This window comes from Corvus brachyrhynchos, unplaced genomic scaffold (assembly GCF_000691975.1).
Source record: "Corvus brachyrhynchos isolate BGI_N302 unplaced genomic scaffold, ASM69197v1 scaffold11, whole genome shotgun sequence".
Lineage (NCBI taxonomy): Eukaryota > Metazoa > Chordata > Aves > Passeriformes > Corvidae > Corvus > Corvus brachyrhynchos.
In genome coordinates, this window is record NW_008236965.1 from 3,649,400 (window position 1) to 3,663,459 (window position 14,060).

General features: G+C 36.8%; 1 protein-coding gene across 1 annotated transcript in view; it reads right to left on the minus strand.

Annotated features, from left to right (window-relative positions):
- CNKSR2 (connector enhancer of kinase suppressor of Ras 2) overlaps positions 1-14,060 on the minus strand; it is a 173,217-nt gene that overhangs the window by 141,984 nt on the left and 17,173 nt on the right. Inside the window, exon 4 of the mRNA XM_017728390.1 lies at positions 6,997-7,084. Coding sequence (XP_017583879.1) covers positions 6,997-7,084 — 88 coding nt within the window. The remainder of the gene's footprint in view (positions 1-6,996; positions 7,085-14,060) is intronic.

Sequence of the window (14,060 nt, forward strand, 5' to 3'; positions counted from 1 at the left end):
TTCCCTACGGATCTGGTCACATATTAATTCTTACTTTGCACGTAAAGAGCTACACCTCTTCCTTGTTTCTAAAATGAGCCAGTTTCAGTCAGAAACCACAGCCAGTATTTCAGGACCAACTAAAATTGCTGATACGTGCTCATATATCCTGCAAAATCTAAGTGCTTACATGGTCTAAGGCAAATTTCAGCTCCTCAGATGATTTCTCTACTTGATGACATCTCAGCAGGTAAAAAAAAAAAAATCCACTGAAACTATCAACACGAGAGATTGGAATTGAGGAAAAAATCATCCATCCAAGGAAAAAAAACCAAAGTCAAACCACTTTTTTCCTCCCTCACCTCTAAATAAGCCTCATGCATTCAAAACTATGTGTTTTATTATTGGCATGCAAAATAGAGCTTGTAGCACAATGTGTTATGCCGTTCTTAACTTTTCAATGTCACTTCCAAGGCCATTTAGAGGTAAATAACTTCTTAATTTTTCAGTTCTGCTTTTCCTCTAGTACTGTCATGAGAAATAATTATGGTTGAAAAAATATAACTGCAGCAAAATATTTCATGTTTTATCTTTTTCTCAGTGGTTATTTTGCCAACAGAAGAAATGAAATTAATTGAACTGAAAAAAAGTAATAATGTTTAGGTAGATGGCATTCCAGGCTCAGCTACAACTTGAATGTTTCATATTGGATCATCTGAGATGTATGTATTTGTAATGGATTTAGGCAAACAAACATACACAAATCCCTGAAATAAAGATAGACACTACACTTACTAATGCTTAAGGCTTTTACTAGCTAATTAGCAACACATGGTTTCTGTAACTCACTGTACTGAACTGGAATTTTGCTTCACTGTACCTGGTTAAAGAGACTGGGCTGCCTCTGGGAAAGGGGAGCAGAAAGTAAAAGAAATGCTGAGTCTCGGTCTTCGCATCTACTGATATGACCAACGCAATCTTAATACATAATCATTAATCATTAAATTTACCATTTATAAAGAATTACACAGTTAAGATGGAGACTGTGATGCCATTCAGCATGCATGGACACAGTGCCCACATCAATCTAATAAAAAAAGCTTTTGTTTAAAGGAAACGTGAGATATAAAACCACATTTTCTCTCCTGTCTACACTTTATCTCAGTTTCTAACAACCTTCTGCCACTTTCTGCACGTGGCTCCATGAGTGGGTGAATTAATAGTCCCTGAACTCCTTCACTGTCACCTTGACCCACTCAGGCTCCTTTTCTTGGAAAAATTGAACAGCTGCATTGGTTTACCAGCATATTTCACAATTTTTTCACAAATTACTCTGCTTTGTGTTTCATTTTCCCCCCATGTTCAGAGACTGTCAATCATTAAACTGGAAGAAAAGCAAGCAAACGAAAAAAAGCCTAAAAATAAACAAACAAGCCAACATCGACTCATTTTTGCTTTCTGGTCACTAAGTATTTTACGTACTAAGCAACCTTGAGTATTTTGGCGGTTCTTTGGTTTTGTTTTTTTTTTTCCTTTCATCTACTAGGAAAAGAAATTATTTTCTCTGAGAATGGAAAAGAAAACAAATTCACAAGGCTTTACAGGGTGGTAGCTACTTTGAAAATGTCACATCAAAGACATACACAGCACTACACAACTTTAGGAAGAAAACCCCATACCTCTTTACAGCAGCTATCTCAATGACAACTAATGAGTCATCAAATTAGTTCTAGTACTGGTTCCTCCCAATTGACTATTACTGACATTTTAATCTTTGAGCTATTCCATGTCTAATTCCATTTCAAAAAGCACTTCAAAACTTAAATCAAGAGAATATACATGCAAGTAAGCTATTTCAAAGGGGAAAAAAGGTATAATCAAATAGCAGAAACAAACTACCAGAATCAGAAAAGGGCATCAATGCTATGTACCTTAGGTACTTTTTACATTACATTAAATTACATCTGAAATTTTCCTTAAAAGTGTGCTTTAAGAGAAATAAGCTATTCTACTATGAAAAAGGGAAAAACATTGCTAAAGAGCATAAACTGAAACTACTTTGATATAGCTTCTTGTAAACAAACAACAGTTTCATGCTTCCCACAATCCTTTAGTTTCTATTTTTGACTATATATACATTATCTGCATCACATATTGACTTTTAAAAGTGAAGAAAACAACTGCACAGAACAATATGGATCCTGACACACCACTACTGAGAGCTGCTTTGAAACCCATACAACAGAAAATCTTGCATAGGAGCAGCACTTGAAGGATACAAGGTGAGTCTGAATTCTTGTCAGCATTACTTACAATGAGTTCTAATGCTCTCATATGAAGACCCATTTGATTTCATATCTCTCTCTATATATATGTATATATGTGTGTGTGTATATATATATATATATAGGCAGATATTGCCTGGGAATTGTTTTCAAGGGGAGTTATTTGGTTCTAACTTACCCCCACATCTATCTAAGCTACCTACTTGTACACTTACCCCTTACTTGAACATTTATCAAAAATGGGGTGTTTTGTATAAACACTGTACTATGAATATATTTTTAAAACTTCAAGAATGTGGCTTCCATGTCATGAAGTATTTTTATCTCAAAATGGGAGGAAGGAAGGGATTATTACCTCTGTAGGCTAACAAAGTTTTTTCTGCAAGCATTTGGTCATAAAGTTGGGGTGAAAGGAATAATGCTAAAAATTTAAATTAAAAACTTTAAAATTTAATATGCAACTGTTTCCAGCAAACACATGTTGCCTTGAAAAGCTCTACAATCTAGAGGCGCAAAGCAGCTTTAATGATGATCTAATCAAAGATTCACACCACTAAACTATTAAAACCATTTTATTAGCTAAAGATTCCTGAGGTAATTAGCAACTTGGTATGACCTGAAATTTAAAAATTTTAAGCTATATTTAGTGAGTCCTTAAAGTCCTTAATAACTAGGACTTAAAAACAAAAGTGAGGAATTGTGATAGAGAAGATTATTTGAGAGAACTTGTAAGAATGGTACTCAGGATATTAATTATTCTTCATTCATGTATTTGATATTGTCCTTAAAAAATGAATAGAACTATTTTATATTACTGCATTTGGGTTCTGAGTCAGAGCAGGGGAGCTATGAAGGTAAATTTCCATTTTATCCTTTTAACTAGAAAACAAGTCTGAACTTAACATTTCTCAGTGAAACTTCCTATTTGAAACATTCCCCTTTTGAGTTACATCCATGCAATTACAAAACCCACAATGATATAAAAAATAGTGTATTGCTCAAGAAATAATTTGTGATCCTTCTCAGTATCTTTTATCTGAAAAACAGCCATGGCTAAAAGCCAAAAAAAAATATCCCCTGGCATGGGAAGTGCGTCCATTGATCAAGGGATATACAGACGCTTTCTTCATTGTATCTCAAAAGCCTTTAAATAGAAAAAAAGTTCCAAACCCCTCAGCTGAAGCAGTGCACGGAGCACTTCTGTGCTCAAAATCACAGGTGCCCATAACGTCCAGACAGTGCATTTGTGTAGGATTGTCTTGGTTTCTCTCTGCTATCTTCCATCCTGGCTGCCACCTCACAAATTGCATCACTCAGGTTCTCATCCCATGTCATCCAAAATCCGAGGTTACCTCCAAAAGTTGCTGTGAGACAACTGATGTCAGAAGTGTACTCTGTGACAACAGTGCAAGACAGATCCATGTCAGCCAAGTGACTGCTCTCCATCTCCAGCCCGGTTACACAGCATTGCTTCCACCACAGCTCTTCAAAGAGGTGTTTAGGCAGAGAAGTAAATGCAGTGAAGCTTTTCTTATTTACAGGCCTACAGCTATGCTTCTACTGGAACATATTCCTGAGTAAATCCCACAAGATACTAAAGCTGCAAGATAAACACCAGTGGTTTTAAAACTAAATAAACACCGCAAATCATTGTGAAAGCTGATTAAGAAAAGTAAAAAACATGTGATGAGGGCTACTAATGCTCACTATTAAAGAGCAGTAAAAGAAATAATGTGTTCAGCAGCTCAGCAGCAAAGTTTTCTTTAACGCTCTGGTAACTTACAAAGTCAATATAAAATCAGACTTTTCAGATATTTCTAGGGTTTTAATTCTAAAGAAGAAAGTTTCTTTAGTGAAACCTTAATGAATACCTGAGGAATAAGAGCATTGAGAATGATAATAAAAGCTACCTACAGATTGCCTAAGAAAGCAAGAAATCTTCTGTTCCTTAAAGTTTTCCGTGTAGCTACTGCTACCTTTCTAAACCAAAATGAGCACATTTAAAAGGACCAGTTCCTGGCATCCTCTGAAGCTGAATAACCCAACTAAGTCAACAGCAAGACTTTCATGAACACCATCAAGACAGTCTCTCATGTTCTTCCTGATACACATTTGTGACTGGAACAATTCAGTCAACACAAATCTAAATTCATAAATTATCCAAATGAGAACAAAGCACAACCCAAAACAATAATACACCCCCAACCTGTTCACCCATAGCCCTTTAACATCTATCTTGTACCATCAAAAAAGAACAGGCCTTTTTTATGCATTACAGAGGAAACAGAAAGTACAGCCTCCGATGCTCAGCCTTCGATTCCTACAGAGAGGCAGGTATGTGTAGGAGAGAGTGTGCAAGGAAATGGTAGCAAAAAATCATAATAGTCTCATGGATTTGTTTGTTATTTAAATTGGGTTTTTTCCCCTCCAGTGTTCTGCTGCAAGGAAAGAGTTTATTATAAAAATGAACAAGAATGCAAGCCCTGGATTAAAGAAGGCATCAGCAAGAAGGACAGTATTAAGAGTCAAAACCTGCAGGAAGAGGCTGTGAAACAATATCCTAAAATCCTAAGGGGGAGAAAAAAATGCCTAGGCCAAAATAAAGCAGCTGCATAGAAGCAGATGATTAGTGCAGGCTACAGTAATAACTTGCAGTGCTCTGAGGGACCTGCTCTCACTGGCAAATGTCCACTGCACACCGGCCTGGTCAGGCCTTGGGCAGCGTGCAACACACATAGAAAATTTAATGGTTAAAACAAAGCATGTTTCTTCCCACATTTTATTCCAAAGTCTGTTTCTAACTCCAACTTTTCTAATTATTTATAGGTTAAAACATAGACACTCAATAGGTTTTCTTAAGACTTCATACTTATAAGACTGATGCAATACTGTCATTTTGCTTCATTATCCATTTAGCTCTGATAATGAGGGGAACACAACCCAATATTATTTAATTCTATGAAGAAACACAATATTACAGTTAGCTCCAAAATGTGCAAAATAATTCAAGCAAGCCATCTTAAGTTTAGAGCTTTTTATTCTTCATCTTGACCAAAGAATCGGTTTTTTGGCTTTGGTTAAAAAATCTGAACATTGACTGTAATTTAAACAATGCAAAAAAATCCTAATGGAACTCAGCTAGTGAAGTTCTATTTTTAAATTTCACAGAAGTATTAAAAAATTCAAAGGTATTAAAAAATGTACAGATTATATACCTTTTCTAAACCTTTAAGCATTATAAAGTTTTTCACTACTGTTAAAAAGAAAAACTGCAACATTGCCTTCTGTAGATCTTTCACCAAAAATATTAAGCTAGTAAAGTACTATAAAATACTTTGCATACAACAGAAAACAAAATTCTGAGACAGAAAAAACACCTGATGAGGTGATACTGAAAGATACTTAAGAAAGCACAATGAGGATTCTCAGTGTGTTCAGTGATCATATAAAAAAATATCAGCTAAGACATTTTGAAATGCTACATTGGAATACATTTAAGTAGAGCTCAAACCACATGCGTTCAAGACTACCAATGGAACTTTTCTTGATCATTCTTCTGACTACAGCCCAATTCAATTTCAGTACATGCTTAAATTTGGGCACATAAATGCTCCTTTTGACTTCAAAGTACAGATTCATGAACTGCTTCCTGATTGCAGAATTATGTCATTTTTGGAGAAGGTAAAAATGATGTGCTCCAAAGGTATTAAATAGTAGCAATTACTCTCATTCACACTGAAAAATATACATAGGGAAATATCAACCTACACCATAGTGAATTAGCAGTATCATGGATAGGGATGAATTTGTAAGATGAATTGATATTGAGCTAATTCCTGGGAAATACTGCAGTGGTTGCTATTTTACCCACTTTCTCACTAATAGGGGACACATGAAAATAAACCAGGTGGCTCTTTCCCATCTAAAAACTATCTAAAGATAGTGATGCACAGCTATTGTGGAAAACTACCAGTCTGGACAGCTGGGTCAGAAGTTTAGTTTTTCTTAGTTTGGAGTGATGCTTGTGAAAACCAGAAAAAGTCTCCTCAGTGCTCCTACCTAGCCCACTCTCTCCCTTTTTCTCCACTCTACCTTCTCAAGTGCAAACAATCCCTCAAACTTCTGCTTGGCAGCAAAGAGACTTTACATTTCAGGAGAACAACAGGCAAACACAGAGACAGACCTAACCTACACACGGAAGGGTGGGGAAGGTGCTCAGGTTTGCACTCCCAAATGAAGCTCATTAAGCAAGTGTTTCTCAGTTACTACTTCTGGATTTCTTGAAGGTAGGATGTACAAAAATGTATTCAAAATACTCTAATCCCCCCATGGGAACATGTGTCATCTTAACAGGTGTCTAGATGATATGAACTGTATGAAACAACAGATTACTAAAGTCCAATATACACAGATGTTTTGAACCAGACAGGTTAAAGACAAAATACAAGAAATTAAATGTGCAAATTATCAAGTAGATATCTCAATTTTATAGTGATGATATTATACAAGATGAATATTACTGCTGAGATATGCAGAGCCATATACACAGCACAACACAAACTAGTATTATAAAACCAGAAAACAGAATTTAAAAAAAGCATTTACTAAGTACTAGTATTCCCTTATTTTGGTTGGACAATGATATAGCCAGTGTAAAACAAAATTGTGGGAAGAAGGTAATAGCCATTTACAGTTCAAGAAAAAATAAATTGCTAAGCAGACTGTCTCATACCTGTTGTACTATTGTTGTTAGTTCCAGACAGAGCTGTATGACATTATTTCTTGTTACTGAGTAATCTGTGACAGCAGCAAAAGGTGATCTAAAAAAAAAAGAAAAAAAAAGTAAAAAGTTGAATAGCACTAGCATATATCCACTTGCAGTTTTTAAGTTCCTCTTAAAGAAATTCCACTTACAAAAGCTTTATTTCTAACCGTTTACTTCAGGACTGCCTTTACTCCCCCAGAAGCAGCCCAGCTGACCTTCTGCATCGGTTTGGGAATACCCTTATGAAGGAAACCAGAGGTACTGCTTCCTCCTGTGATATGAATGGTGTCCAGATGTGAATCAGATCAGAGAAGATTTTGGCTGATTCACTGGGATTTTTGGGATTTGATCTAGTATCTGGTGGAAGTAGCAGATGGATTCAGAATAAGTAAAATCTTTATCTAGAGGGGGAAACAGCATTTAAAACCAGAGATGCACCAAGGCTGAGAAGCATCTGCAAAGCCTAAACTGGCAGCACAGCCCACACACTATGCTACAGTCAGAACTGCTTAGTGAAATGAACAATGTAATCCAACACTTATTTACAGACTTTATCTGCATGTATCCTGTACCTTAAAACTTCACATTAGGATGTTGAAAAGCTTGCCTACGTGGAAGCTTGCTTGCTTTCTAGAGGCACTGCTAAAATGTATTTGGTTAGTGAAGCTGGCAGTCATCTGATTTATTTCTGTACTGCAAGCCTCTCATCTATAAACTCATATATATGACCTATATTCTTTATTCAAGAAGTAGTCAAACACTAGGCAGGGCTGGTATTTTCTCTAAGAGGAGTCAAGAGCTTGACTTTATCAGTATTGCAAATGAGGTTTTTATGGGCATTATTAGCATCACAAAGATGGCATTTGTCCCTAGTATGCCTGCTTCAAACATTTAAAACAACAACAACAACAACAAAGTGGTAGTGTGGTTGTCCTTAAATTAGGATGGGTGACTAATCCCTTCCCCAACTGCCTTCTTTCATCACTTCACATGTAATTGTATATACCTTGAAGAGTTTTACAGCACTGCTTGGTACCATGCCTTACTTATTTAAGCCTGAAGACAAGTACAAAGAACTTTGCTATAAGCAAGTCCAAGAGATAGCTGTAAATACAGTTCTACTGGTACTAACAGGTTTCTAAATTACAGTAATTCTAAACACAGAATTACTGAAATTTTAGTGCAGGCAGATTTGGAATTGTCCACTAATAACCCCATGTGAACTCCCCTATCTCTTCTGGTTTCGTCACATGCTCTCTTTCTTCTCCAGGCAATCCAGCCCTGATGGTTCATAAGACAGAATTAACTCTGAGGTGCATAATCAAGTCTAGCAGCTTTGATTTTATATAATACATCACACAATGACATACACTTTCTGCCTGTATTTTCTAGAGAGAAAACCAGTACATTCTTTTAATATGGAAGTACAGACACTGGAAGCTAAGGTAAGTTCCAAAAGGTGCCTTATGAAAGGACTGGACTTACTGGACACAGATATACACTGACAATTCAGAGCCCAAGTTTTCTGCAGCATACAACAACTCTACAGTAGGTACACACTACAGCAGGCCAACCCACAGACACACCCACAGATTATTTCTGAAGTTTAGGAGATATATGAGCATATTAAAGGATGAAAGGTAACTGAAAATTGGTTATGAACCATAGCTGCATTCAAGAAGCACATGGACAATGCTTTCAGGCACATGGCATCATTCTTGGGCTGTCCTGTGCAGGGCTGGAAGTTGGACTCAATGATCCTGATAGGTCCCTTCCAACTCAGCGTATTTTGTGATTCTATCATAATTGTGTTTAAAGAAGTACATTAGTCAAGATGTACAAAACCAGTGATTTTTCCTTCCATAATTGTAACTCTTGGGGTTCTGAAATCTACTCGAAACCTTGATTTAAAAAGGTCATGTTCATTTAGGAACTTATTTTTATTGAAGATGAATGGAATCAAACCAGCAAATGGTATTATTTTACTTTAAGTATGGGTGTTAATACAATTTGATCCTGAAATTACACAATTGCAATCTATTTGACATTTCAAAGCCTCCAGCATTTCTCTAAACAAAATCACACAGTAGGCTTAGGCTTCTAATATAGCATCATCTTCCCTCATACTTTTGTAATTGAGTTTGGTTTCATGGTTCATGAGGAAAATAATGTTATTTTTATCATCATTACTCTTAGTGAAGATCATTAGAAATGCCCCAAATAAACTTTGTTGACATTAAAGAACAGGCAAAGGGACTGAGACATTACTCATCTTAGTTACATTTAAGTTATCACAGTGAAGACTTACTGGCAACAGCATGTCAAGCAGGCAGCAAGGGTGTCGGCAGGAGGGAGAAGACTACCAAAATTCAGCAACTAAGATGTAAGATTTTGAGAAGGGCTTGACAACTTAGAAAGACAGGGAGACAGGTCCATGTTTTATATAAACTTTGCTCCTGCAGAAAACCTAAGGGATCCTCCAATTGCCTCCTCTGTAGGTCTCTGTAGCTTATAAAACAACTCCCTCGCATCAGTTTCTGCAGCAGCATCTCTGGGGTATTGCTGCAAACTGGACCAGCAAAATTGCAATTCCCTTTTCTCCCCCTTCCCAGTTCAGACCACATCCCTGGAGGCAATCTGAACACACAATTACGCAGCCACTACCATATAAGCAGCTGGAGAAATGGTAAGGGCCTCCAAAGGAAACGTATTTTGGTACTCCATCCCAAGCCTCAACTTCAGTAGTCAAAGTCCAGCAAGACTTAGTGTAACAACATGACAGCAGTTTCAATCAAAATATCAACAGAAACTTCACTGTAGGATCACTGACTGGATTTCATATGAGACACAGTGTAAAATACCAATATGACAAAAATCTCTTCATTGGTAATATACCCAATTGTTTATAATTTTAATACAGCACTATATTATTGACTGTGAATAGACGAATCAACTTGCATAAATGCAAACAAAGCCTACATATACTATAACTTCAGTTGGCTGCTAAAATATTTTCCTCCTCAAGGCACACACCAAGTATAAGAAACTCCCTGTTTAATCAGACCACTTCCCTCTACTTCAAAAAAAAAAAACTTCCTTGGCTTGGCAGAGCCATTTCTATCACCTTTCAATTTCTACACTTTTCTTTCAAAGCCACATTTTTCACAGTCCCTTGGACCTTCAGGTCTGAGGTACCTCACACAGCTCCAGAGAAGAAAATTCCCTGAGAAAAAAATTGTAATTTTCAACATGTGTACTGTCCAATTCGGTGCTTTTGAAGTTAAGCAAAAACTAAAGAACTGGCTTGGACTGGGGCCACATGTTGCCCCACTTCCTGCTGTGACATTGATCTCAGCGTCTCATCATCTCACCTCTCCCAGTCATTTCCAAGATATTTCCAATACACATTTCCCTCTTTGTGGAACCTTTTTTACTGTTTCTCTTGTAATTCATTTGTTCTTCCTTCAAAATTGTGATTTTCTTTGCAACACCCACATGAAAACACCTTTGTAGCTCCACAGCATGTCTACCTGACCACATGCCCTTTCCACTCATTTCCCCTTCCAAACCTCTGCTGGTTTCCTCTTTTCACTGTCTATCCCTTCTACACCTGATATCTTAAAGAAAATAAACTTACACAATCACATGAATGCTTCCACGAGCAAATGCAGGGTGGTTTTGCCTTTAGTCCCACATTTTCCCCATGGTTCTCCTTTCCAACACTTGAAGCCATTAGTCACTTTCAAACTTTCACAAATGAGTGGGTAACACGTTTCAAGGATAATTAAGTCCATACATATCTGTGATCATGACTACAGCTGGAAAAGTGGGAACCTCTAAAGTTTTCCACTGTGCAAATCCACATTGTGAACCTTTACCTTAGGAGACACCAGGGCAAGATGAAGAGCTTCAAAACACCTCATCCACAGGGAAAAAAACATTGGTGCTTACTTTTTTTTTTAAACATTAAAGTCAATCAACTTCAATACCCTTATCTATAGGACAAAGTATTCCTAAGACAAGGCATGACAGAGCTACTGGTTCTTTTCACACTTTTATGAACCAGTGTTTGACATAAATAATCTAACTCCAATACGTGAATTTATTTGTGTAATGTAGGCTGCAACACTCGTGCATGTGTGTACACTTTAATGAATTGAGACCTGAATAAGCATTTTTAGTAGTATCACCATCTTTCAGAATGAAAAAAAAATTATATTATCAACCATTCGCTAATTAAAACACCCTGAAGGACTGGTAGAAAAACCAGCCACATTAATATAGCACAGCTAATTCCCTCACAGAATGAAGAAATAATACAAATTCAATAGCTATTAATACTCACAACTGCTGATTGCACATGAAGAAAAATCCTTCAAAAACAATTACAAATTTGTGAAGGAGGTGTATACCCTCAGTATTTCTACATTATCAACTTTTTTGTCCTCATACACTTTAGTCTCCTCATCCGTCTTCTTCATATAACATTGAGTTAAGGGAAAATGATGCATAGAAATAACAATTTCACTTTAAAAAGTTGCAATTTGGACAAATACAGACTGCTGTTAGTAAAAACATCACACAAAATAAAAATGAATCATATTTCACCACTAGTTGTAATACTGAGATATTTTATAACAATAGACATTGTGAGGGCTTTAAAACCAATATCATACTTATTTGAGCATCCTAACAAGGGAAAACATCCTCAGAGCCTTTTGATTAAATGCAATAGTCCAAAATCTTTCAAAGAGAGAGGCAAACAAAGCAGTAATATAACTCAGTCTTCAAAGGCAACATATTAATCTTGAATAAAAATCTGAATGCACAATACTGTTGTATATACACTGCTCCTGAGCCATCTAAGGTTCATGGGTTTAGGCTTTCATGAAACAAACATTTCATTTGTATTTCTAATGGAACTGTTTTATGTAAAATCAGGGAGGAATGCAGCAAAATTCACACTGGACAAAGGAATTCTTTAAATGAGTGCTCTATTAAACATTTACAGTCGTTCCAGGAGCACAATCCAGTTAAGTACCACAGTATTCTGAGGCAGCACTTACTCACAGGTTTGGCATACCATTCAAACCAGCAAAAAAGGAAATGCATAAAGGGAACAAGATTCAAAGGTTTAAGACTAAAACCCAATTAACAGATAGTGCAATATTTGTGTGATGAGTAAAGAATTGCTGAAGTCTTTTGTTTCTTTTTGCTTGGGTTTTCATTTGTTTACTCCCACCATCTTGTTTGTAAAGCAGATTTACCCTGTCAGGACAAGCTAACAGGACTGCATGAAGTCTCTTAAGGAGACTCTAAACCAGTAACACTTACTTGGTAAGAAAGAAGTTATGGGCTTACAAACAATGCACTTCTTTACTTAAAACTCCAAAGTACTCCCAGCAGGGCTCATTCACCAAAAACAATGAGGCAAAGAAATCCAGCTGAACACATTCCACCTACAGCAGAAGAAAATCTATGTATTGAGTATGTCACCATGGTGAAAAGAGGGCCATCCATTTTGGAGTGGGGAACATGTTCTCCTACTACAGTGCTTTCATACAATGCAGACTTAAAGGGTGTGCTAAATCTGAACACCTAGAATTGTTCAGTCATAAACAAAGAGCATTCACACCATTGCAGGCTGCACTTCTCTGACACATCAAAGCATCACCAAAAAAAGCCCATGGTGTAAGGCTTGGAGATCCTGTTCTGCTGTCAACCACTGAAGCATTCAAATGCCCTTAACTTCAGGCACAGATTTTACACTTATTTAATAGGATTTATGTACAGATATAAGTGCTTCGCAAAATTGTATCAATTTATGCCCATACCAAAATAATTTGCCCACCTGGGGTTTAGAAGGTACAGGATTACACCCCACCAAGCTGTGAATGACCCTAGAAGCAGACCTAGACTTGCCAAAAAGGCCTTTTACTCTGAAATTTTACATTTTGTTACTTCTGTCATACCCATATATTTTATATAACCAACAATTTCTATTTACAGTTAGGCTTTTTGTTCACCTTCTTGTTCCATTTTGTTCACGTATCCAGACAGCAGTGGTAAATTAATCAGACTGGTGCACATTTTTCAGCCTGCTAGCTTTTCTCTGGCCACAGCACTGAAAGTCTTGAATACAGAAATCTATCTCCACAAAATCTCTTTGTTCCTCCTACTTAGACTGCAGTGTAATCTGCAGCAGCAGTTTAAGTTTTTTATTTCCAAAAAGGGGATAGTGCTAGTGTGAAAAACAAGAGCTACAGAAGAGTTGCTGTGAAAGACATATTGAATCTCTGCCCACACAGATGGCTGAGTCAAACAGTACACCAAAAAAATCCAGTGGTGCTTGACAAATCCTAATTCACAACCATTAAAATCTGTGACACAACAACAGACGCACAATGTTGTAGTCGTTATCTCACGGGAAGTTGACTATTTTCTTAAATTCTTAAGAGAAGAAGAAACTACCACATTATCTTAATGTCTCTTTAATGAGGACTCACGTAAAGCCCTAAAAATAATCAATCTTTCCTCACTCCTATTCTCTAAGTCTGCGTTTATAGTTTATACAGATATTAGTCCTATTGCCAAGATCCAAAATATTCTCTTGATGCTGCATAAGATATATGCTATAAGGAGTCCTTGCTTCAGATAACATGGCCCAAACAGTAGAGTAGACAGCAAGAAGAAGCCCAGAAGCACAACTAAGAGTTCTTTTCTTGATTAATGCAATCTGCTGGAAATACAGATTTCCAGGGATTTTGGTTGGCAAAGACAACCAAAGTGTGGTGGAGGTGAATGAAGAGAACATATCAAACCAGGAACAATGTGGAAGATGACATCACCAGAAGTTTGTGCTGGCAGAGCAAGGAGAGAAGTAGAAATGGGAAGAGACAGAGCTCATGAAGCTGCCACCAAAAGTCACCTCAGTTCAAGTTTGCTCAGGATCCTTCCTCTTCCACAAATAGCATTACAGTTCTTCCCAGTCAAGACAATAGTAATGAGCTGTACCTGTTAAATCCAGATGT